This window comes from Perognathus longimembris, unplaced genomic scaffold, assembly GCF_023159225.1.
Source record: "Perognathus longimembris pacificus isolate PPM17 unplaced genomic scaffold, ASM2315922v1 HiC_scaffold_155, whole genome shotgun sequence".
In the NCBI taxonomy this organism is placed as follows: Eukaryota; Metazoa; Chordata; class Mammalia; order Rodentia; family Heteromyidae; genus Perognathus; species Perognathus longimembris.
This window is the reverse complement of record NW_025956562.1, coordinates 286,227-312,635: the sequence shown is the minus strand read 5'-3', so window position 1 is coordinate 312,635 and position 26,409 is coordinate 286,227. Positions and strand designations below refer to the sequence as shown.

Sequence of the window (26,409 nt, the reverse complement as noted above, 5' to 3'; positions counted from 1 at the left end):
TCTGTTTGTCTATCCTTAATTTTGTGAAAATCATCCTTCCCATAAGAAAATGGAGCTCCTCGGGCAAAGTAACGGTGGCGAAAACAGTAGACTTGCTAAAAAGTAGCACGCCTTTAGCATCATTCAGATGGTTTTACAGAAGAAATGAATAAATCCGTTGACTACAACTCAAGTTGTGCACAACTTGACTCTGTTCATGTAGCATTAAGGATAGCAATAACCATTAAAGGCTACAACTAACGGAGGAGTTGGCTGGTAAACTGCATTTCATTTCAGTCCATTTGACCAGTAGCAGCCATTCTGTCTGTTCTTAGAATTCTGTCTGTTCTTAGAATAAATTTCTTTCAGGAACCAGGATGGACAAGGAGCAGTCTGTTCCCTAGTTATGAAAGATCTAGTTCAAGATAGCTTTTTGTGATTACAGAGAGGCAAAGAGGCAGCAGCCATTCTCCAAATGATTTTTGCAACTCTAGTTCTGTGAAATGTAAAATGCTAGTTCTTTTCCCTCTATTGTCATTTTCTAAGTACTCAGACTCAAGGCAAGGAAGACAGGAAACGAGAATGGATGCACACAAAATACGAAGATGATGATTTGAGAGTTAGTACATTATTACCTTTAACCGCTATTTCCAACCAGAAATTCAAAATAAAAATGCGTCATGAAACAAAGGAGAACATCAGGAAACAAGATACAGGACTTAGTGGCACCTTCCCATAGCTTTTTTATTTTTTTTTTAAACCAGGTATTTTCAAATTCAGTTAAGAACTTTTGGAGGATTCATGTTGTTTATCTGTGTATATATCCTGCATTTTATGTCATTTGTGTAATGTGTTGGGATGCTACAGCTTTTCATATTTATGTAGAGTATCTTCAGTGAGCAGTCTTGTGGCTCCATCTATGCTACCAACAGGAAGAGAAAGCCTGTCAAAGTCACAGCAATCACCAACATGAAACTAAGATACATTGTATTCATAACATGCTCTGTTAAATGACTTTTTAAAAAGTCACCAACCACCAGACACTTAAATTGTTAAATTTTAAGTAACAGTTCTTTCCCCAGAAAGGATAGGAAAGGGAGGAGTTTACCGGACAAAGGGGAGAAGAGCTTCTAAGGTAGAATTGTATTTGAAAATCTACTAGGTGTGAAATTAGTAAAGTATTGTAAAATTATTAGTAAAGTATTGGTAAAGTTGACTATTACGATGGAAGACAATTCTTACAATAGAAAACAATGGAGACCCATAATTTTCACCAATGACAGGAAAAAGATGCTTCACTTTTCTAAGTTGCTGATTTTTGCAGTTAACTGGTGTGTTTTGAGTGGGGCACTGTTTGAAGGCTGAGCTCACCCTTGCCTTTGAAAGCCACTGTGCACTTCTGGTCTTGCTAATGGAATGTCCTCCGGGTTCTGTGCATGCAGGTCTGGCAGTTTAGAAAACTTGGCACTGCCTTCAAGTTGCTCCTGTGGCTATACTGGAGGCATGCTGCTGGATGTTGCATGGCCATGGTAAATGCCTGACAAAAGTGGCTGCATTTCCACTAAATGTCCCTGGGGGCTTGAGAGTGAAGAAAGCAGTGCTGGCCAGATATGGTCACTGAGTGATCTTGACATCTGTGGCCATGCCCACCTGTCACAGCTGCCATGCAAATTCATATGCAGAGAATTTACTTTTCTTACTAGAGATTGAGCACGTGCCCAGACACAAGGGTTTTTCTTCCATGTCATCATGTAAACTCAAGTCTCCAGCTCTTCATTCTGGCCACAGACATTTTCTTGAACTGTTGCTGCTTCTGGAGTGTTTGATGGCCTGATTAGCAAGTAGAGGAAGATGCAAATCTTAAAGGTGCCTTAAAGAGGCAGCTTTTAAGAAAGGGCCTGTGAGTCTTGCTAACGCACAAGTGAAGGGCTTTGATAGCAAGAAGGTAACCTTATACCCAGGTTGCTAGACTCAATCTGCAGAGCACTGAGGCTTTTAGTTTTTTCTTGGCTTTAAAGTACTCTATGGGAGAATTCCCATTTATTGTTCTCCGCCTAGTCGCTGATGTTACCATCTTACATTGTTTTTACTTTGAAAACCTATAAAATTCCACCCTCCTAGGTGACACCAAGCCTCCTTCTACCTGCTTATTGTTTATTGTCACACTAACTGTCTCACCAGAAAACCAACCTCTCTGTTGTGCCATCATGCAGATGAAAATTTTCTTTCTGACTTGGGGTGCTGCAAGAAATTGTAATTGGCTGTCACCTGCCCTTGGTTGCTCTGTGCATTAGCATTTAATGTTTTTTCTTGTATAAAAACATTTTTTTTTCAGATATGGGCATTAATAACCATTAACTCTCTATTAGTACTGCTTTTCCTAGATCCCACAGGTTTTTGGAACACTCTTAGTTCACTTGTCATTTCTCCAATGAAAAGCTTTAGTTTCATTTCCTTACTTCTTCCTTTGCTCATTGGTTGATTTAATTTGGTAGGTTAGTTGACATATTCTGTACAGCCACATCACAGTTTATTGCATTCTGGTCATTAGAAATACTTAGTTTCATTCTGGGAAGATGGTAGAATGGAATCAGAAAATGGTCAAATCTCTCTCTGGTCAATCAGAGGTACAGGATTTGGTAGAAAAATCAAACCCTGGAGAGTCTATCAGACAAAATCTAGTGGTCTGAATTTGGCGCTAACAACAGTATTAAATTGTTGCACACCATCACGAGGGTCTTGGTTTGTTGCAGCCGGGAACCAAGCAATGATGGAGATCAGACTTGGAATTTGTTTCAGGGTAACAGGGGACCTGTTGCCTCACTCCAGCAACAGATCCAGAGGGTCCAAGTAACAGGGCTTTTATTCATTATCAAACAGGAGAGTATGTGCAGAAAACAAGGTAGCCAACTTTTAAGAGATAAGGACACCCACAGTGGAGGCAACAATAGTAGGATTAGTGACTTCCTGAAAACAGGATGTGAAGATGAGCAGTAAACAGCCAATTTGAATAGACCACCTGCAAGCTCAGAGGTCCAGTGAAGATAAGGATTACCACAAGGGTAGAAACTGTGGCCATTATAATGCTAACCACAGTAGGTCTTGTCAGGACCTTCCTCAGCATTCGGAGGGACAGAGAATGGCCTTCCAATTCTCTAAGGCCGACCTTATGGCTCTACATTTATGGGTTCCCATATTGAGCATTGTTTCCAAGAAAAAAAAGGCGTAATTGAGAACCAAGGAAAAATGTCGCACCCCTTCCCCGCTCCCCCCAAGCTCCTAGAAGCAATAGGGCTTGTACACTTTTACTGTCTTAGAGTTACTCTGTAACTCCATTTTGGTGACTCCATACTAGAGGACTGCACCCCCACCCATGAGACTTAATGCCTCACCATTTTACATACTAAAATATATGTATCCCTCATTCCTATCTGTATCTAGGTAGCAACCATAGTAACGGGTTGTGAAAAGGACTATAGTTACAGATTATGGGAATAACCATAATGTAATATGGAGGTCAGATCTGGCCAGCGCCAACATTGGCTGTTGAGGGGTGTCAGACTGACTCCATCTCAAATTAATTAAAGAGAGCAGAAGCTGACTCCATCTTCACTAAGATCTCCCCTGCCCTATCCAGGGAAGTTCCCCTTTGCTGTGATAAGATTGGGTAAATTGCTTGACCACCTGAGCAGTGGAACGTTCAAGGTTAAACCTGTGCCCTCCCATGAGTAGGCATGTCAGCCTGCATCATGTGAGCCTCGCCAAATTCGTGTGCCAAGTCTAGCCAACATGATAGGTTGGTTCAAACAGTTGCTATGAGGCAGACTATAACTCCATTGGCTGCCTGCATGTGACCTGGCATCCTCTGTAAGTGTTGTAACCTCATTGGCCACCTGTGTGAGGCAAGCTTGACCATGTAGTATTTGCCTTTATAACCCACCCGGAAGCATGGCCCAGGCACTCAGTCCCAGCTCCCGAGTCTGGGCTGTGGCCCTGGCTGGCCAGCCTGCTTTATATGTAAAGTCGTGGTTCCAGCTCCCGAGTCTAGGCCATGACCCTGGTGGTCAGTATATTTTTACTTCCCCAATAAATCCATCTTTTCACTTGAGACTGTCTCTGAGTGGTGGACTCGTGGAGCGATGGGGGATTCCCCCCTCCAGGCTCCCCCTCCCCCCACACCCCATTACATTGTGGGCCCGTCCCTTGGAGGAACCCTGTTACACAAAGTAGTAGTTACAGAAATGCCATGGAAACTGTCAGGTTGCTCCACTTATGATTGAGTACTGGATTGTTTTAGCCTCCTCATGCTTCCTTAGTTAATATTAGGGAAACTTGGTAACAGTTGTTAAAGTTGGTATTAGGTCAGCCTGGCCACAAAGTTCTGCTTCTGTATATGGCTTGCTTAACCCATTTGTGACTTGCTCTGACCCCCTGCATTAACCCCCTGTATCTGTGCTTACTGACCACCTGCTATAAAATACATAGCTTCTACCTTTGAAAACCCAGCCCTGTGGTGGCTCGTTGCTGTTCTTTACCATCCTGATGGTGGAGAGCAGATGCTGTGCACAGCTTAATAAAGACTCCTAGTCCATTTGAGTGAATGCTGGTGACTTTCTTGTCGTGGATGTGAATCCTGGATGGCCAGGGTACTGCATTTCAACAACAAAAAACAAAAAAAACATAAACCTACTTTGAGCGTGTTGGGGCTGCAGTTTGGCAGAGATGTCCAGCCAGCTGTTCCTTTTTCTGCCTTTTGTTTTGTTTTTTATTTCTTCGCATCCACTTTGGTTTTTGTTTGCTTGTTTTCTGAGACTCCTGTGCCTAGCACAAACAGGCTACAGAATAACCACTCCATATTTAAAGGATGAAAGGCTTGGAAAACAACAGACACAGCAATGCAGGCATTCCACAGCACCTGCTGTAAATGTTCACAACTCTCCAATGGCTCCAGACAAGCAGCTAACAAAGACTTTCTCTTGCCTCCACTCACTAGAAGAAAAACCACCTAGAAGCCCAAGCGGACTCCAAGAAGGAGATAATACTGAACCCTACCATCACAAGGAGTGAATGACACAAGTTGAGAAGAGTTTGCCAAGCTTTGCCCAAACCCTAATGAACCTAGGACCTGAGTGGAAGATATATGAACTTTGAACCCCACAGAGACAATAATAACATATTAAACCCCCCAACCCCCACCACAGGATAGCTGCAGCCCAAACAGACTGGGAGACATAAGCTTGACACCCAGTCCTACATGGGCAGCAAATCCTGGCTTTGCCTGGAATCCAGGGTGATGAGATTCTGAGTTGTGGGTTAAGGGTTTGCCCCCACAGGCTGTAGGGGAAAAGACTGTGGAAACCCAAGGCAGTTTCTTGCAATCTATCCATGGCAGTTCACAGAGCCAGTTCTCAGACCAGAAGTTCAGAGAGTTCTCAGGAGAGAACAAGGGGAGGGAAGGAGCCAATCCACTATGAAGACAGTTCTAACTGCATTTTAGGCTTTTTACTTTTCTGTATATTTTTCCCTCTCTTTAAAAATGTTGTTTAGGCTACAATTGTCTTTGGCAACTTAGAATTGGCTGAATGGGTATTTAGGAATAGAGGTGTATAAATTCCTGATTCTGTTTTCTTTATTGGAATAGATTGCATGGTTTCTATTTCTTATTCTCTTTTTCCCCTCCATACCTTTTTCTTTCTTGTCTTTTCTCTATAAACTTACATTTCTTTTCCACATTTATCTCTCTGCCAAACTATTCCTCTCCACCATTCCTTTGTCTCAGAGCCCTAATCTTTTCATTTATACTTAGTCATTCCTATCTGTCTTCAGAATGAATGAACTCTATAACTACATTGAACAACTTTTAAATTCCCTGAACCCAGATGCATAAATCATGTGAAAAGTTTTTAAAAATTGATAAATAATTGAGAGGTGACACCATCTAAAACCAACCACACAGGAGAGGATGTGAGAGTAAAGAAGAAGAAAGATTAAATCAATGATAGAAATGAAAGAGGGGATCTTTGAAAATTTTTAAGAATACCAAAAGAAGGGAGACAACCAGACAGATGAAGAAAATACAGGAAGAGAGAGAGAGAGAGAGAGAATAGTATAGAAACCAAAAAGAACTCTGAAGGAAACATGGGACAAACAAAACATCAGCAAATTAACATCTGAATTAAGTGACAACATACCTCAAACAGACTTAATAGACATTTACAGAATATTTCAGCCAGTGACATTCTTCTTAGCAACTCATGGAAACTTCCCAAAATAGATTTTATCACACCTGAAATAATATATTAAAAAAAAATATATATATATATATATATTTTCCTGGCATTCTATCTTATACACAATGGAATTAAAACTCAACAGCAAAAGGTCTCACAGGCAATAGTTTAACACATGGTGTCTAAACAATACATTGTTGAGTAACAGTTCTGACACTGAAGAAACAAAGGGAACAATCAGAAGGTTCCTGCAGTGCAAACAAAATGAAAGTATATCATACTAGATCTTCCAGAATAAAGCAGAAAGCATGGCTGAGAGAAAAGTTCATAGCACTAAGCAGTTGTATTAAGAGAATTGACATGGCACAAGTAAGTATTCTCAGGAGGCACCTAAAACATCTTCACTTGAAGATTATGTGGTTTCATCCTCTTCTGGCTTTACTTTTAAGACCTAAAGTTCGTGTGTGTGAAGTAACCAGGAAGGCCTGTGCAGTTTTTGGCCCACTCAAGTTGCCTTTCAATTTCCATAAGTGGGGAGAGATGTATTCTCCCCCAAAGGGGACAGATTGCCTGAAGGTCTCTTCACCAGCCACTGCTTCAAGTGCTAATTGCCCCTGGTCACTCAGGCCTGAGGCTCACTATGGCTAGGCAAGACCTCCAAGCCATTCTTTGCCTTCCTTTCAGGAGTTAAGGCCTAGGAAATATACTGGTGTATTTTTGTTGGGTTTGGCGGGGTTATCCTTGTGTTTTCACATCTTCTTAGCCCATGCTTTCCTTTCACTTGTGTGCCTAATTTTCAGCACTTTTTGCCTCTCTTAATCTCACCAATTACACCTGGTCAAATTCCATGTGGAATAATGACAAATTGCATAGGTATTTATTTGGAGTGAAGTTCCCCTTGTCACCAACTGGCTTTGTTTTTTTTTTCTATTTCCTATAGAAAACTCATTTCTATATTTTTAACTCCATCACATTTTTCCTTTTTGTTCACTTCTTCTATTCCTCCTCACTCCATTGCTCTTTTCTGTCATTATTTTCTCCCTCTGATATCTCTCTTCTAGGCCAGATCTCTGTAGGTCTGTCTGTCACATTAAGGATTTTTTCTCTCTCTCTATGCCTCTCTTCTGCTCTTCTCTCCTCTCCTCTCCTCTCCTCTCTTCTGCTCTTCTCTCCTCTCCTCTCTTCTCCTTTCCTCTCCTCCTCCTCCTCCTCCTCCTCCTCCTCTTCCTCCTCCTCCTCCTCTTCCTCCTCCTCCTCCTCCTCCTCCTCCTCTTCCTCCTCCTCCTCCTCTTCCTCCTCCTCCTCCTCCTCTTCCCCCCCCCTCTCTCTCATTCTGACTGTATGTCTCTCTTTGGTTCTGTCTTTTTTAATGTCTCCACTAATGCCCCATCTCTTTCTCTGTCAATCTATTTTTTTTTGTGTGTTAATTTTACACCATGCCTTTAATCCTAGGAAACAAACTGAACTCATGAAAATGAACTATTTATTGTTTGGCAGGGAATTTATATAAAAAAAATATTTCTGTCTTTCTTTTTACATTCTTTTTTCCTTTTTCTGGTGCTGGTCCTTGAACTTGAAGTCAGGGCCTGGAAACCATTCCTGAGAATTTTGATCAAAGCTAGTAAACACCCACTATATCTACTTTTCCACTTGAAGCTGTTTTTCTGGCCTATGCTTGGAAATATATGTCTCACAGATTTTCCTGTGCCAGCTGACTTGAATGTGGTCCTCAAGCACCAGAGTTACAGGCAAGAGTCACTGGCACCCGACTAGAAAGAGCCATTTATGTCACATGGTGTGCTAAGTCTGGGTTATAAAAGTGTACCACTTCCTACTTAATATTTCTTGTTTGGTAGCTGACTGCATTTCCTGTTTTGTTTTGTTTTGTTTTGTTTTGTTTTGTTTGCCAGTCCTGGGGCTTGAATTCAGGGCCTGAGCACTGTCCCTGACTTCTTTTTGCTCAAGGCTAGCAACTCTACCACATGAGCCACAGTACCACTTCCGCCTTTTTTCTAATATGTGGTGATGAGGAATTGAACCCAGGGCTTCATGTATATGAGGCAAGCACTTTACCACTAGGCCATATTCCCAGCACCCTGACTGCATTTCCTTATCCTTGAGCACCTTTGTGACCCAGGGCTTATCAAATCACCATCTTAGAGTTTACTCTTAGCTTCTGTAACTCCATTTTGTGACTCCATCTTAAAGAAGGAACTGCACCCCCACCTGTGAGACTAGTTCCTTATAGTTAGGCATTTAAAGATATATGTAACCACTGTTCCATTTATGTTTCTGGGAAATGATCATAGAGACAACATAAACAATCATAGAACCAGGTCATGCTACCCTTGCCCAGTGTCTGCTTACAGCTTTGTCTATTAGGATTCTGTAATTTCCTGTTTGGCTTGTACCTGCAAGAAAGAAGCATTAGAAACCACAGCAAGAATGAAAATTTTTATTGCACCTTTGGACACCCAACTGTCCAGTGTAGTCTCAGCCAGTAATAAAGACTCTGTCTCTGTTGTCTCTCCTGGTATTCTTCCTCACAACACTTGAGACTCCTAGAGAAATGAGGAGGCTGACACTAGGCTGCATTACAATACAAGTATAGTGTTAATGGGTCAGAAATGTGGGGCCATTCACTTGAGAGCAAGAGAAGGGGGTAGGGGGGACTGGCACTCCGTTGAAAATTTTGGGAGATCTAAAACTGTGCACAGTGGAACTGTGCACTTTGTATAGAAAGTCATAACTTTCTGGGTGAGTTGAATCAGGATGAGCAAGGAGAGTCTGGGAAGTACGAATAAGAAGAAGGTTCCTGTTGCCTCTTAGAAATCCTACACTCTTGGTTATTTTCAGGAAGTTGTGTAAGCATTTCCCATCTACAGGATGGGCTCCACACCAGCAGTGTGGCTGGCCTGCCAAGACAGTTTGCCAGGCTGATCTGCTGTACGACTCCAGACCTACTTTCAATGTTCTTCCCACCACCTTTTGACTGTGTTGGTGAGCCTAATTCCCCAGATGGTAGTGCCAGTGGAGGCTTCTTCATTCCCATCCACCTTCTCTTCAGCACCATAAGAGAGCAATGAGTGACACTTTCCTGTAACCCCCACTCAGAACTACAGCTATCCCTACTGCTCAATCACTGAAGTTTGTGGCCACCTTTGCTGTCTTCAGTTCACCTGCAACTCCGTCGGGGGTTTCCAGGTTCTCTTGATTTGTGATTTGGGAAGAACTTATAGCTACAATCTTCCTATTTACACAGCCATCACCCAAGCATCTTCTCTGTCTGTCTCTTTCTCCACCCCCTTCTTTCTCTCTTTCTCTTTTTCTTTCTTACACTGGGATCTGTACTCAAAGCTTAGGTGCTGGTCCTGACTTTTTACCCTCAAAATTATTACTATAGTACTTCAAACAGAGCTCTGAATCCATTTTTTGGCAGTTAATTGGAAAAAAGAGACTTTCCTGCCTTTTTTGTCTTTGTGCATACTGTTATTAGCCTCTGAAATATAGATCATAGTTACACATTTGAGCTGCCAGTGCCCAATTAAACACTAGTTTTAAATATCTAGGTCAAATTTACTTTGATTTTCTTTGTGTTTGATCTTCAGTCTTATCCTACTAAGTGATTTCTTTTCTCATTCTGGGAGACATACAGGAACATATACAAAAATATGTAAAAAGAGATCAGCATATTATGTATAGTAGTTACAATCTAATCTGGATTAAAATTTCCTGTCTTACACAATTCTAAAAGCAATACTTACAAAACCAATGTAGAACTCATGTTTGGAGAGGGAAAGGGGTGGGGGGGGGTCGACCAGGGGGGCATGAAGGGAACAGGTAACAAGTGGAACAAGAAATGTACTCACTGCCTTACATAGGAAACTGTAAACCCTCTGTAATTCACTTTGACAATATAGGAAAAAAATAATGATAATCAGGGGAAAATAATTCCTGTCTTATCTTTATTTGGTTGTGTGTGGATGCAATTTTATTGCACATAGAGTTTCAGGTGCTTTTCCATATCACTTTATTGGATGATCATGTGCTCCTGGGATTTGAGCCTTAATTTGATTTTATAAGTTATACTCTATAAGTTTATATAACTTTATAAATTATACTATATCGCTACCATGCAGTTACCACTTGACTAGGCACTATAATAGAAAGAAATGATTTTTTCAATTTTTTAACTGATTCAAAATTTTCAAAGACAAAATAATAATTTATAGGTAAGATTTAGAATTTTTCTACCAGATTACTCAGGAGAGACATACATAAAATATTTTACATGATATAGTTGCAGGCTGGAATTTACATATATTTAATGTTAGCCTATTCTCCTTCCCCCCTCCACCAGTGTCTTTTCTGCTCTATTCTCTTGGTAAAACATATAATTCTATACTTACAGATTACAGAAATTCAATGAACAGTGAATCATTTATTATCATCAACATTATCATAACTAGTATTATTTTTCAGATGTGAACACCTACAATCACTTCTTAAGACTTTCCTACTTTGAACCATTTCCTTGTGCTTTCTAGTTATAATGTCATGAGCAAGTCAATCTTTGTTTTAAAAATACCCAAACAGCAATATTTTGATTCTGCAAATCTTCTCTTTTTATTGATATTAGAAATCTACATAAGATTAGACAGCTAATTTTCCTGGAACCTACCCATGTGTATTGATCACCAGCAGAAAATGTTTCTTTTTCTTTGTAGGTTCTTCTTTATTCTCATCCATCAAAAATATTTTATTGTCACTAATGATTATAATGTATAGTAGCATGTATATGTCAATATTTGTAATGAAGTTGTGATATATACGTCAATGAAACATTATCATCCTATGTTAGAACGTGCTAAAAAGTGAAAGTAAACTGGGAAAACTTACACGTTTCTCCCAAAGAAAATGTTTTGTTTTATTTTTTCATTTTTGTGATTCCAAGTCAATATAATTCTTCTTTATTTAAGAAGTAATGAGGGGCTGGGGATATAGCCTAGTGGCAAGAGTGCCTGCCTCGGATACACGAGGCCCTAGGTTCGATTCCCCAGCACCACATATACAGAAAACGGCCAGAAGCGGCTCTGTGGCTCAAGTGGCAGAGTGCTAGCCTTGAGCGGGAAGAAGCCAGGGACAGTGCTCAGGCCCTGAGTCCAAAGCCCAGGACTGGCCAAAAAAAAAAAGAAGTAATGAAAACTGCTCAGTATTAGACTAGATATTGTGTTATTGGCAGAGACAGAGTGGCACCGTGTGAAATAAAAGATAACAGAGCCACCCCACCAAACTGACACATGCTTTCCCCAAAAAAACACAGCCTCAAACTGGAAGCTGGTTAGAATTTCAGCTAAGAAACCTTAATTTTCCTTGGAATTTTTCATTGAAGATGTGAGCTAAACACAAAGGGAAAATTCTCAATAAACAGATATCCAGACAGAATGGAATATTTAACTTTTATAAGAAAGATTTTATGCACTATTTAAATATGGAGTACGCTTATTTATTGTTAGCTCTCTATATTTTAGAAAGAAACTTGTCCCTCAAAGGTGCTTAGTAAATATTGATTAAATAGATAAAGGTTCAATATTTATTTGTCTATATAGACTTACAAATAGATATATACATGTATACACACACACACACACACACACACACACACACGTCCTCGTCCAAAGAAGAGGTTTTCAGGCCATTCATTTATCTTTTTAAAAATTCAATGAACAGGTAGTTCACAGCTATAATTCCAGCTACTCAGAAGGCTGTGATCAGGGCTGGTAATGTGGCTTAGCAGTAGAGTGTTTGCCTAGCATACATGAAGCCCTGGGTTCAATTCCTCAGTACCACATATACAAAAAAAGCCAGAAGTAGCAGTGTGGCTCAAGTGGTAGAGTGCTAAGCTTGAGTAGGAACAATGCTTGGGTCCTGTGTTCAAGCCACAGGACTGGCAAAAAAAAATAAAATAAAATAAAATAAACAAAAACAAAAGAAAAAAGAAGGAGGCTGTGATCTGAGATCATGGTTTGAAGCCAGCATGGGCAGAAAAGTACCAGGTAGATAATTTTTTATATAGAGCAAATGCATGTTTTTCTTCACAGAATCACATATTTATTGCTTTTCTCCCATCTCCCATCCCTCCTCACTCCATTGCTCCTTTCCCCTATTATTACCTCTCAATTTTCTATTTTTGTCTCTCTCCTTTCCTCTCTTCTCTACCAACAGGATCTCTTCCCCCCCTTTTTGTTTCTCTCCATCTCTGTGCTTCTCTTTCCCTTCTCACTCTCTTATATTCCCTTTTTTAAAGGCCCTCTCCTCTTTGTCTATGAATTTACATTCCTAAGTGATTTTTTCTTTGTTTGTGATTTTTTTTCTTTGTTTTTACTGATTTTGAAAGAAATATTGAACTCAGAGAAATTAATAAACAGTTCTTTGCCAAGAATTGTGTGTGTATCTGTGTACATTCTTTCCAGGAATTTGAACTTAGGGCTGGGGCTATATCCCTGAATGCTCTATCAATTGTGTCAGATCGCCACATTTTTTTACCATTTAATTGGAGAGGAGTCTCACTGACTTTCCAGCTCTGGCTCTCTAAGAATTGTCATCTTCAGTATCTCAATACTTCAAGAGTAGCTAGGACTGCAGATGATCGCTGCCAACACCCAAATATCAATAAATATTCCTGGATGAGAGTTTATTGCTTGTGTCTGTAATCTTAGCACTTAGGAGGCCTGGATGTTTGATTGGAGAGTCAAAGCCAGCACAGGCATGAAAGTCCATGTGTCCGTTAAATTAACTATACAAAAAGATGGGCTGAGAATATGGCCTACGGGTACAGTGCTTGCCTACTATACATGAAGCCCTGGATTCAATTCCTCAGCACCACATATATAGGAAAGGCCAGAAGTGGCACTGTAGCACAAGGGGCAGAGTGCTAGCCCTGAGCAAAAAGAAGCTAAGGACAAAAAAAAGCTCAGGCCCTGAGTTTAAGCCCCGGAACTGGCAAAAAAAAAAAAAAAAAAAAAGAATCTCAACAAGTTGAAAGAGTGGTGGATCAAGTAGCAGAGCACAAGCCTTGACCACTAGCCTTGAGTTCAAGATCCAAAACCAGCGCACACACACACACACACACACACACACACACACACACGAACCAGTATATCCCCAGGATGTGCTAAACTAGGATGTGCCACCTCTTATTGATGAATGTCTATCAGGTAGCCAGGTGCTTGCCCTGAACTTTGAGTTCCTCAAGTTTCCTTGACAAGCTGGGGAAAGATATTTTGCTGCATGGTGACCCTAGAAAAAATTGAATGGGTCAACAATCATTTACTGGCCACAGGTTGGGGAGTCAGTTTGAAAGACTGGCACTCCATTGCATAATTTAGTCAAGATCTGAAACTGTGAAGCATGAAACTGTGTACTTTGCAAAGGAGTGTTAAACGCTGAGAAGGAAGGAATCAGGCTGGTCAAGGAGTAGTTTCTGAATGTTAGTGACATAATATATTTGAAGGTTCTCTTTGTCCCCTAGAAATGCTATGTTCTGGTCATTTTCAGGAAGTTTGTATAAGTACCTCCCTTCTGCAGGACAGGCTCTAGGAGAGCAGTATGGCTGGTTGCCAAGACAGCTTGCAAAGACAGTTTGCCAGGCAGCTCTACTTGTTTATCTCTGCTGGCTATGCTGCTGGAGGCTTCTAGCCCTGCCTTTAGAGTTCTTTCCCTACCACCTTTTGACTGTGTTGGTGAGGCTAATTTCTCAGGCCTTGCTGTCAATGGAGACTTCACCTCCTCCTGAGGGCCCTGGGAGAGAAATGAATGACACTCTCCTGCAACCTCACCACTGCCTCTGCACACTGTCTCTTTTCCCTGCTGCTCACACAACGAAATCTGTTTGTCACCATTGCTCTCTTCAGTTCACCTGCAGCTCCTGGGATTTCCAAGTTCTCTTCCCTTGAGATTGGGATACACCTTCAGCTCAAACCTTTCTATTCACACAACCATCACTGAAGCATCCTTTTTCCCTTCCAACTTACATGGCAGTTCGGAAGAATGTAGATGTGTGTTTTCTCTATAGCAAGGGATCATTTTAAGAGAGGCCTAGACAGCTGATCTGTCCCTCATGACAACTCTCATGGACCACAGTACTCTCATGAAGAGTTCTTTGTGCAGAAAGGCCTGAAAGTTCCCAAGTCTCCTTTTTAGTGACTGTAGTCAAGAAAAAAGCCTAGGTTTTACTCCCACACCACCATTATGGTCTCCTCCCTTCTTTGTCTTTCTTTGCTTTTTCTGTCTTTTCCAGTGTTAAGGCATAATCAAAGTCTATAAGGCTATATTTAATGGTAGGTGCTGGTAGCTCATGCTTATAATCCTAACTACTCAGGATGCAGGTTTTTTGAAAGCTCTAGGTTTCTGCAGTATGGGCTCAACTGCTCTGCTCTCACCAGCTTTTCAAGGCAATAACTCAAGTATTTGAATATGCTTATTACCTAACAATAGTGCCAATCTTTGGTTATGGTATATCTTCTGTCTTATCCCATTTACATAGGTGACAGACTTCCATTTAAGAGAAATAATATACTATATTGTGTACTTTTTATGATGAAATCCTTTGATTTGCTGGCCACATAATTTTGAATGTAGAGTTTTTGTAATAACAATCCATGACAAAATGAAATGCTATTTCTTCACAGTTTTTAATGTTTGTATAATGAAAACTATGTGCTGTTGTATTCTTTTATATTAACAATGACTAGTGAGAAAATCTGGTGAGAATATATGAAACATTTCACAAATTGAGGATTCTCTGTTCTTAAAATAGTATGAGACTTAACCATGACCAATGAATCCAACTACCCTTGAGTTGAATATTACAGTATATTTATATCTATTTATATATAATATATTTATATACTATGTAACATATATTATACTGTATAACATATAATATATGACATATATAACATTATATATTTAATAATATATTAATAATTATTAATAGTCATATTGATATTATATAATAGTGTTATATAATATAATAGTATATAGAGTATATATAAAATAATTACATATATTACATATTTATATTGTTTATATAACATAATTATATATATTATATATGATATATATTTACATTTATTCTTTGAATTTCCTAATTTGGGGTGTGTCTTCAGAAAGTAAAATTTAAATGAAAGTTCTGTCAATTTTTTAATCAAGATTTCTAATGTCAAGACAGAGAAGAATATTTGCCCACATTTCAAGTATTGCTTCTGGTTGACTTGCTGTGTTACTTTTCAAAAGATACGTTAGTTGACCACCCCTAAAGGTAAGTCTTCTAACTAGACTGAAGTCTTCTAACTAGACTTCTACTCTAGTCTGAAGTTTTAAAATTTCATAGAAAAGTGGTTGCTCCTGTGATTGAAATGTAACCATTGACTTAACAAAAAAAAAGAAATATACTTTTCTTTTATTCTTATTCTATTTAGTTGTTATTTTTCTGTGTTAGTGTGTACGTGTGTGTGTGTGTGTGTGTGTGTGTGTGTGTGTGTGTGTGTTTCCAGGGGCTTTAATTTAGGGCTTGGTCTATATCGCTGGATTTTTTTTTTGGGGGGGCGCTGGTTTGTTGTGTTTTTTTAACCAAAAATAGTGCTGTACCAATGCTGTCAGAGTACCACATTTACTATTTAATTGGAGATAATGGTCTCACTGACTTTTCGGCACTTTCTAACCTTGAAATTGGAATCTTCACAGTCCCAATTCCTCAGTGTAACTATGATTACAGACAAGAGCCACTGGCACACACACATACATCAGCAAATATTCTTGGCTAGAAACTTGTTGTGCATACCTGTAATCCTAGCACTTAGGAATCCTGGTACAAGAGTGGAAGTTCCAAGTCAGTTCAGGCATGAAAGTCCATGGGACTCTCAAATTATAAAAATAAAACAACAAGAAAAAACCAAAATCACAATAGTTACAGAACTGCTGCATCAAGTAGTAGAGCACAAGCCTTGAACAAAGAAAATGAAAGAAAGAGTCCAGTTATTGCAAGGCCTGGAAAGGGCACAGTCTCTCTCTCTGTCTCTCTCTGTCTCTCTCTGTCTCTCTCTGTCTCTCTCTCTCTCTCTCTCTCTCTCTCTCACTCTCTCTCTCTCTCACACACACACACACACACACAGAGAGAAACACATAAAACAAGGCTTATTCCCACCATGTGCTAAACCACTCTGCTCTATTCTGGTATGCCACCTCCTATGAATGTATGTACACAAGTCAGACAACCAGTTGCATAACCTGAACTTTCAGCATCTCTAGTCTCCTTTAAAAGCTGGGGGATTGAAATTTTGCTGCATGGTGACCCTGGCAAAAGTGAGTGGGTCATAAATTTGGTCATAAATTTGCTTGTTACTGGGTGGGGTGTCAATTTGAAAGACTAACTCCATTGCAAATTTTGGTTAAGATCCAAAACTGTACCATAAAACTGTGCACTTGTTAGGGAGTAGCGAAACCTAAGAAGGAAGGAAGGAAGAAAACCAGGCTGTGCAAGGAGTAGCTTGGGAATCCTAGTGAGAAGGAATTCCCTTTGTTTCATAGAAATGCTACATTCACTTTCATTTTCAGGATATTATGCATATGATATTACTGTATATATGAAGGGAGATAGAATGGGTGTTTGGAAGAACTGATGGGGTGTGTGAGAAAAAAGAGAAAATGAAGAATAAATAATATTTAAATATATTTCATCAATCTATGAAGATAACATAGAAACTTGTTGGAAATTTTAAAATATTGGAACATGGAAAGACAGCAAAAGAGATGACCAATCTGAATAAATTACATCATATACATTTCTGAGATTTTGTGAAAAGCTTTTGTAAAATCTATATGCACTAAAATGATAAGAAAGCAGGCTATGCTGAACAGGTGAGAAAAGGGCTAACGTTAAATGAAGATGAATATGGCCAAATGATTTTTTTATTTGAAAAGCAACATTTATTAGAATCAATACAAGAATATGAAAAGAGGGAAGGGGAGGATGTGGAAGAGGGTGAGAAATGATGTCTGAATCAGATGTCAGTTGTGAAAACACAGAAATGTCTACTTTTAAACATTTACATTTAAAAGACGAAAGAGAGATCACTTTGCCTTTAAAGACAAAATCAAAAGCAGATAGATCTTGCTGAAAGAAAACCAAGAAACACAACCAGCCCCGCCCCCCCAAAAAAGTCCATAAAGAGTTAAATTTCTCACTTCCGTTCAGATATCTAACTACAAAGTGTGACTGAGTATGGGATGGCATGATGCTGGGAGAAGCTCAGCCCCTTGAGTCTCTTTTTTTCTTTTTTTTTTTTTTTTTTTGGCCAGTCCTGGGCCTTGGACTCAGGGCCTGAGCACTGTCCCTGGCTTCTTTTTGCTCAAGGCTAGCACTCTGCCACTTGAGCCACAGCGCCGCTTCTGGCCATTTTCTGTATATGTGGTGCTGGGGAATCGAACCTAGGGCCTCGTGTATCCGAGGCAGGCACTCTTGCCACTAGGCTATATCCCCAGCCCCCCCTTGAGTCTCTTATCTCATCCTGTGGGAAGGGCTGGAAGGCATGCAGCCACAGGCCATGGAGTCACCTCCTGGCTCCTTGGCATGAGGGAGGCTGTGCTGCCCAGCCTCCAGCACCCCACAGAACCTTATGGTATGCCAGTGCTGGTAGAGAACTGGAATGTGACCAGGTCCAAATGATTTTTACAATAAAATCTATTGAATTTGTTTTAGGAAAGAGTGATTAGGGTGAGGATGTCGAGGTACATTGTGGACATGTTATAATAAACTCAAATAAACAGATTTTATACTAAACTTAAATGTTTTTTATAAGACTGAAAACAGACAAAAAGAGAAGTTGTAAAGTTAAGACACTCTTGTTATGGAAATAGCTCCTTTTTATTATAAAAGACTTTTACTTCCAAGTTTTATCTTCCTTAAATTTTTTATATGTGTTTATGCATATATGTATACGCATATACATGTTTTTTAATGTTATGAACATGTATACAGTTTACTTAAATTCCTCACACTATATAATATCTGATATTTCTAAAGCACATTTTCCTACAAATGAATTTGCTTCTTAATTATTTTATGATAATTATGTCATTAAACTGGATAAAGATCTAGTTTATCTTATATTAATGATAAATCATTTGTGTCTTTTCATCAAAAGACTGCATAATGTATTTTGAAGAAATTTACTTGTACCATCAAAATTGTTAAGTGTAAACAATTAAACTTTCACTCACAAGAATGGCATGGAATAATTTATGGTGAGATGAGTTTATGAAAGTGGGTTATTTGATTGTTACTGAGGATTATTTGATAGATGTATAAATTCATCTTTTTCTAATGTAAGAGTTTTATAGGAATAGTTCAGATGTAGTTATGATTTATAATAATTTCAATATGAATCTGTCTCAGGTTTTGTTCTCAACTGTTGATTATTTTCTATGTCCAACTCAAGTTTAGTAGAGGTTCTTACCAAATTATCTATCTATCTATCTCTCTATCTATAATTTTTAACTGACACAATACTTTAAATTTAGTGAAAAAAATAATACATGAATACTTTTAGGGTCATTTTATTGACTTTATTGACTTCTTCTGACATGTATTTTTAATTACAGAATTACTAGCTAATGATAAATTATTTTCTTCTTTTATTCATGAAAGCACTTGAATTTTTAATCCTGAAGAAAAAAAGAAAAGAAGTAATTAAAGTAATTCACATATTTCCTATAAAATTGTGTGTATATGTGTATATAAAGCAGAGTATTAATGCATATGTACACATACATGCATGCATACACACACACACACACACACACTCACATTGGCATTGTCTGGTCCTGCAGCTTGAAGCCTGGGTGCTGCTCCTGACTACTTTCTTTCAAAACGAATGTTCTATCACTTGAGCCACAGCAAAAATTTTGTTTTGTTTTTGCTTTTTATTCTCTCTGAGTAGTTTATTGGAAATAAGAGTGTCAGACTTCTTTCCCAAGCTGGCTTCAGAGTCCCAAGTAGCTAGGATTACAAGTATGAGCCACCAGCACTTGGATGAAATGTATATTTTAACCGTGTAATGGTACATACCCCAACTTAATCGGGCCTATTATCCCCAAAGTTTCTTCATAATCACAGTGTCATTTAATATGATGTATTCATAATGGTAGCCTTACTTCAGGACATATAATGTCTATAACGTGATATTATAATTGGTCATATTTTGGAGTATATGGGTAGTGTGATGTAATTATTTCATTTTGATCAGCAACTCTAAAAAGAGATTTATATGCAAATTTTATGTGTATAAAAATTATAAAATTTAAAAATACCAATTCAGGCTGGGGATATAGCCTAGTGGCAAGAGTGCCTGCTTCGGATACACGAGGCCCTAGGTTCGATTCCCCAGCACCACATATACAGAAAACGGCCAGAAGCGGCGCTGTGGCTCAAGTGGCGGAGTGCTAGCCTTGAGCGGGAAGAAGCCAGGGACAGTGCTCAGGCCCTGAGTCCAAGGCCCAGGACTGGCCAAAAAAAAAAAAAAAAAAAAAAAAGCATAAAAATACCAATTCAGTCATATTTACCTTATATCGATGAGCTATGGAACAGTGTTCAGGGCCTTGAATATTAATAAAGACAAACTTTATTTCTACATAAGGTGTGAAGTTACGCCTTAGTATGGAAAATACAAAAATATTTAGAGAAATTGGTCTTACATTCTTTGTAAATATATTTCTCTAAGTTACAATTCCTACATATTCCCTGTATAATTTTTGACTGGTAAACTATTCTGGACAGAGCTCTGAAATGATTAGTTCCAGTATTTTGCTATATTATAAGGAGATGTCAAATACGCATAAATTTGAAATAATCTGTATATACTTCTATTTTTAGAGGGAAGACACTAAAACTTTGGGCACCTTCATCTCACCTATTTCTTGCTAACATGACAGTAGTAATATTTATGAATTGTGAGAGTACATATTCATACACATGAAACTGAGGATTTATAACTATAGCTGAAAGCCACTTTACTTATTGTTTGACAAAACCTAGTAATGGTATTTTGATCTGTGATCCCTTTTAAAGGTTAGCTTATTAAGTACTAAGTTTCTCTGGTTTTAGCTGTCTCCATGTTAAAGAACTTCAAAAAGATGCTTATTGTGTTAAATCTTTAAAGTGCTTTCATATCTATCTTTTTCAGACACTGAACTCATACAAGTCTCTCTCCTATCCAATTACATTTTTTTTTTTTTTTTGGCCAGTCCTGGGCCTTGGACTCAGGGCCTGAGCACTGTCCCTGGCTTCTCTTTGCTCAAGGCTAGCACTCTGCCACTTGAGCCACAGCGCCGTTTCTGGCCGTTTTCTGTATATGTGGTGCTGGGGAATCGAACCTAGGGCCTCGTGTATCCGAGGCAGGCACTCTTGCCACTATGCTATATCCCCAGCCCCCAATTACATATTTTTAAGTCTGTTGACAAAATTCTTTCATAGTCAAATCATTAAGATTCAAAGATGATAGTTTGCACTTAAAAACAAAAACAGTTGAGTGATGGTGGTTCACATTGGTAATCCTACCTACTCAGGAGGCCAGACTTGTTGAGGGGGAAGAATAAACAAAAACAAAACAACACAGAGACAGCTGCTCCCAAGCCCTGAGTTCAAGCCCCATGACAAAAATAAATAAAAATCATAATTTGTATTGTGGATGGAACTCCAACTATTGTAGGTTTTGAACCCACAATTACTGTGTTTATGAATCCAAACAGACTTTATGAAATGAAAGTAATACATAATTTGGATTACTAGAATCAACTAAGCTGTAATTTCTATCACTTTATGCCATGAGCTGTTTGAGAAGTTATTGAGAAGTTACAACTTCTCATAGAGACCATGGTGTAGGACCATTTCCCTGGGTTTGTCTTTTAGTGGCTTGGAGATATACTCACCACTTCTTCCCGCTTGGTCTTGTCTGTGGCTGGCCAAGCTTCCAGAGGCAGATCAGGAAGAATTGGGGGCAGGGGCTGCATGGGGAACATCGGAGGCAGAGGTGGCTGTGGTGGCAGGGGTTGCATGGGGTGCAGAGGCTGCTGGGACTGGATGGGCTGGTGAGCCTGGGGCTGAACGGGCTGGGGCTGGTAAGGCTGCTGGAAGGGCTTCTGGGCGGATGGAGGGAGGTTTGGCTGGTGGTGTTGGGTTGGAGTCATGGAGTGGTGGCCAGGAACTGGCATCATTGGCTGATGAGAGACAGAGGGCTGTTGAGCTGGCACCACGGGGAGGTGGTGATGAGGCTGAAGGGTGTGACTCGGGGGATGCTGTTGAGACGTCACGGGGATGATTTGGTGATGCAGCCATCCACCCATAGGTTCGTAACCATAGGAAGGATACTGGTGAGAAACAGAGTGTCAGGTTTACCATTGGCTTAGTAGTTTTCAATGGGGGAAATAACAGTGTACTAGGTCTTTTTATTCCATTCTTCTTCTAGCAATAACTATGCACACAGATACAACTTTTTACAAACTAAAATCCCAGTGTCTGAAGGTAGAGTAGACAGGAAAACCACTTAAGAAAAAATTTAAATGCTCTCAGTTTTAAAGGAATAAAAAACAGCACATCTACATACCGGTTGCCTTATCATGCTCTGGTACCATTTCAAAGGGGTAAGCACCTTAGTAGAAAGAAACATTAGAGTGACTTTAATTAATTAAACTTAATGCAATATAAGCTAAATAGTTATCTTATTTGTGCATTAAGATTATTGTTAGGCTCATTGGTGCAGTACTGTCCATTTTGCCTGGGAACATGTCTATTTCTCGCAAGCAGCTTTTTCCTCACAAGCTCTGTGGCAACTACCACCTTCCTTACTTTTATGGGCAAGGTCCTGAGGATTTAAAGAGGTTTATTAACTTGTCAAAGGTTATAAAAATAGTAGTCCTGTTCAATTCTATGAATTCTGCCCTTTAGTGCAAGAACAAAACAAATTTATGACAATTTAATTCCTTTGCATTTGATCATATAATGGAAAAAAAAAGATGGACATGCTGTCTCCTACCTTCAAAATAGATTCACTGGTATAGCATGTTAACTTTTCTGAGCATTAACAGAAAATTTTCTCTGAGACTCTAGCATTTTCTTCAACTTTGTTTATATAAACACATTCATGTTCTATTTACTGGAGCCTACATTTAGCCTCGAGTTTATAACCATTAACTTTGCTCAAGTCTGGTGTGTCATAGCACATACACATGCATGTGTTATTCTCCAACAAAATTATTATTTCCATCCTTTTTAAGAATTTATTTTATCTTTTGCTGGTCCTGAGGTGTGAATTCAGGACCCAGGCATTTTCACTGAGCTTCTTTTGCTCATGGCTGCATGAGCCACAGTGCCACTTTGAGGATTTTCTGGGTAGTTTATAGGAGATAAATATCTCACAGACTTTCCTGCCTGGGTTGGCTTCAAATCACTGTCCTCAGATCTCAGCCTCCTGCGTAACTAGGATTACAGACAGGTGAGAGTCACCGGTACCAGACATTATTTCCATTCTATAAAGAAGATAATCAAAATTTCAGAGAGAGAAAATGATTTTTCCAAGCTTATTTTTTTCTGAATAATTACTTATTTATTATCAAAGTGATGTACAGAGGGGTTACAGTTAAGGCCGTGGGCACATTTCTTATACTATTTGTTTATTTAGTGTGGGTTTGATAAGACAGCAGCCCCAGTTTCTAAAGCTCTTACAATTCCCATTCCTATTATTGTACATAAACCCTTTCATACTTGTCACTGATCTTTCTGCAAAGCTAAAGAGAGACACACAAAATCTTAGAATCAGGAATTTTCCAACTAGAAGTCTCCACATCTTAGCCATCTCTGCCTATATAATCTCAACCAGAACAAGTCTATTCAAGTCAAACTTACTTTCTGGATACCAAAAAATCTGCCTTGAATGCTAGTTAATGATGGATAGTGTATAGCTATGTGGAAGAGGAAGGCTGAATCAGAGTGCACAGATAGGGATGTTGAGGACAAAGAAAACTGAGATTGTCAATATTTAAACCTGGAAAATGGTGGTGGAAAGTGAAAAGGTATGGCCACTTAAGACATTTCTTAAGAATCAACACACCCATTAAAAAAGTTGTGGGCACTGTTAATGTAGTAAAAATTAACAAATAGAAAAATTACCTCATAACTGAAGTTGATATAACCAGGGTGCCCAGGGTGAGGTGGTAGCTTTTATAGAGAAGGGGAAAGAATAATACAAAAAGAAAGGGTGGGAAAGAGAATAGAGATTCGGTCAATATCAGTTGTTAACATTAAGGGACAGTCAAATCAATTTTTACATCTATGTCATATGGAATATCTATATATATGAGAGTCTTCGTCTCCAACTATGTATCCTGTGAAAAAGAAGTCATCTTATTTCAGAAACTAAGTTAACTATGAAGCTGACAGAATATTCTAGGGGTTAGAGTGTTTTCGTGGAAGGCCTGAAAACAGAACCTTCATACATTATAAGAATATATAATTATTCTCCATTGGTCTCATTTTTCCTTGATGCCAAGGAACTATATCTACCCACCAATCTGTTTGTTGATGAAAATACCTCCATGATGAGAGAGAAAGAGAGAGAGAGAGAGAGAGATACTTCTTTACATAATTATTATAAATACAAAATAAGGAAACAATTGACTCAGGGACTTTAAGTACTTTTTTAATTGCTTAAGTATAAGTAGCATTTCTGATTGTTAGTATGTAAAATAAATAATACTAACAAAAGGAACATCAGAATTAATGTAACATTAGAAAACATTTAGTAAAATGGAAATATACTAAATGTTCTCATCAAAAATATAAAAGTTCATTTTATAAATCTTATATCAATCTTTTCTTCCACTAGTTTCTGTGTTATCTATGGCAGCATTTTTAAAGTTTCATATAAAAAGAAAACTGAATATGTATCTTCCACAATTAGTGATGTATGTATTCATTGAGTAACCGTGGGAATGTGCATGACACACAGGAAAGATAACATCATGCAGAACATCTTCTTCAAGAGATTAGCCCTGGGCTGGGGATATAGCCTAGTGGCAAGAGTGCCTGCCTCGGATACACGAGGCCCTAGGTTCGATTCCCCAGCACCACATATACAGAAAACGGCCAGAAGCGGCGCTGTGGCTCAAGTGGCAGAGTGCTAGCCTTGAGCGGGAAGAAGCCAGGGACAGTGCTCAGGCCCTGAGTCCAAGGCCCAGGACTGGCCAAAAAAAAAAAAAAAAAAAAGAGATTAGCCCTGCTTTCTTCTTTTAGTTTTTTCTTGTTTTTGAGTATTTATTTGCTTTTTTGTGGAACTGGGTTTGAACTCTGAATTTCAGACTTTCTAGACAGTTCCTCTACCTTTAATGCATGTCACTATTCCACTTTTGTACTGGTTATTTTTAGGTAAAGTCTTGCCAGCTGCCCAGGAAAATGCCTGAAGTATAACTATCTTGAGGCTTCCTGTCGAGCTGGGCTACCATGCCACCATGCCCAGCTTAATCCACTGAAACAGAGTATTGGAAAATTTCCTGTCCACGGCGACTTGAAATTTTGATCCTCCAAATATCAGTCTCTTACAGCGTTAGGATGACAAGCATACATGCACAAAACCCATCAATGGGTTTTGAAGTGGTCTCTCACACTTTTCTGCCAGGACTGACTTCAAACTGCAATCTCTCCATGATCAGTCTCCCAACTAGCTAAGGCTACAAGTTTGACCCTACAGACCCTACAGACCCTACAGACCCACCAGATTTACTTATTTTTTTCCCAAGTATACATTTTTTAGTACTGTAACTAGCTTTTCAGTACTGTCTTGTTACAAGCGCTGAGTGTGAGGATGTTGAATAATGGACTTTCTAATGTAATTATTTTTCAGAATGTAGAATTTCTAGAAAGCACAGAATAGAAATTTGGTCTTATGAACTACCCAAAGAGAGGCACATATTCAACTTTGGGTTAGCCTGTGGTACATTTAAATGTAAAGTAATTGCTATATATTTGACATAAGGTAGAATTCCAGGCAATGATGTGTAAACAAGCCACTCCACTTGTCTAACAGAATTATTGGGGCCTCTGAGAGCAGGGACATAGCTTAGGAAGTAAATTCCTAATAGAGAATGTTCACTAGTCCCATAATTAAAAGCTAATTGTTTCAAAAGAATGCCCTTGCATTTTTGTTAAATGGAAATCTCGTTAGGATGGATACTATAAAGAAAATTAACAATAACAATGCTGGCAAGGAAGTGGCCAAAAGGGGACATGACTACTGTTGGTGAGAGCGTAAACTTGTTCCACAGCTATAGAAAGCAGTATGAAGGTTCCTCAAAAGACTATACCTACACTGAATCTGAGTAATTAATGACAGCATCTGGTTTTACTTTCAACTGACAATAATTATATATATTTATGGGAAGAATGTAATGTTCTGATGTATGTTTACAATGTGTAACATTAGAGTATAACATTAACAAAATTAATTTAAAAATTAAAATTAATTGTGAATCCTAATAACAATCCAGAAAAAAGGTGAGTGAAAAGAATCTATGTTAACGAACACCCTAAATGATTATTAAACACAGAGATATATAATATATGTATGATATGATAAACACTAACATTTATAAATCATAGAGTAGTTTTTACTTACAGGCATAGTGAAGGCTGCTCCCAGCAGACAGGCAAACAAAATCCATGTTCCCATATTTTGATAGTTCTGAAATGTAAGTCAACATCACTTCTTTAAAAACAGATATCATTGATGCTCCATAAAGCCCCATTATAAATAAATTAGTTGGCACTAGTGAAAGAAAAGAGTCATTTCATGTGAGGTAACTTTGTTCAGAGGTAATATTTCTGAGGTCAGAGTATTGTAAGGTAGCTTTAAACTAACCATGGGAGTAAAGGAATCCTTTAAAAAGAATTATAGCTTATTACAATATATATTCACATCATGTATAATATCTATAAAAATATATTCCACATATATGCATATATACATATACATGTATATGGTGTATGCATATATACACACATGCACATATATACGTATATACATATATACATATGTGTATATATGCATGTATACACATATGCGTATACATACACATATATACTTACATGTAT

The 26,409-nt window shown here is 38.6% G+C and overlaps 1 protein-coding gene across 1 annotated transcript; it reads right to left on the bottom strand.

Moving 5' to 3' along the window:
• Window positions 1-8,587: 8,587 nt before the first annotated feature.
• Window positions 8,588-25,987, bottom strand: LOC125344562 (amelogenin, X isoform-like). The gene is made up of 5 exons (XM_048337051.1): window positions 25,934-25,987; window positions 23,434-23,481; window positions 21,872-21,916; window positions 21,198-21,635; window positions 8,588-8,620 (listed from the first exon to the last, which is right to left on the bottom strand). The coding sequence occupies exons 1-5, from the start codon at window positions 25,985-25,987 to the stop codon at window positions 8,588-8,590; spliced, it is 618 nt and encodes a 205-aa protein (XP_048193008.1).
• Window positions 25,988-26,409: the final 422 nt, after the last annotated feature.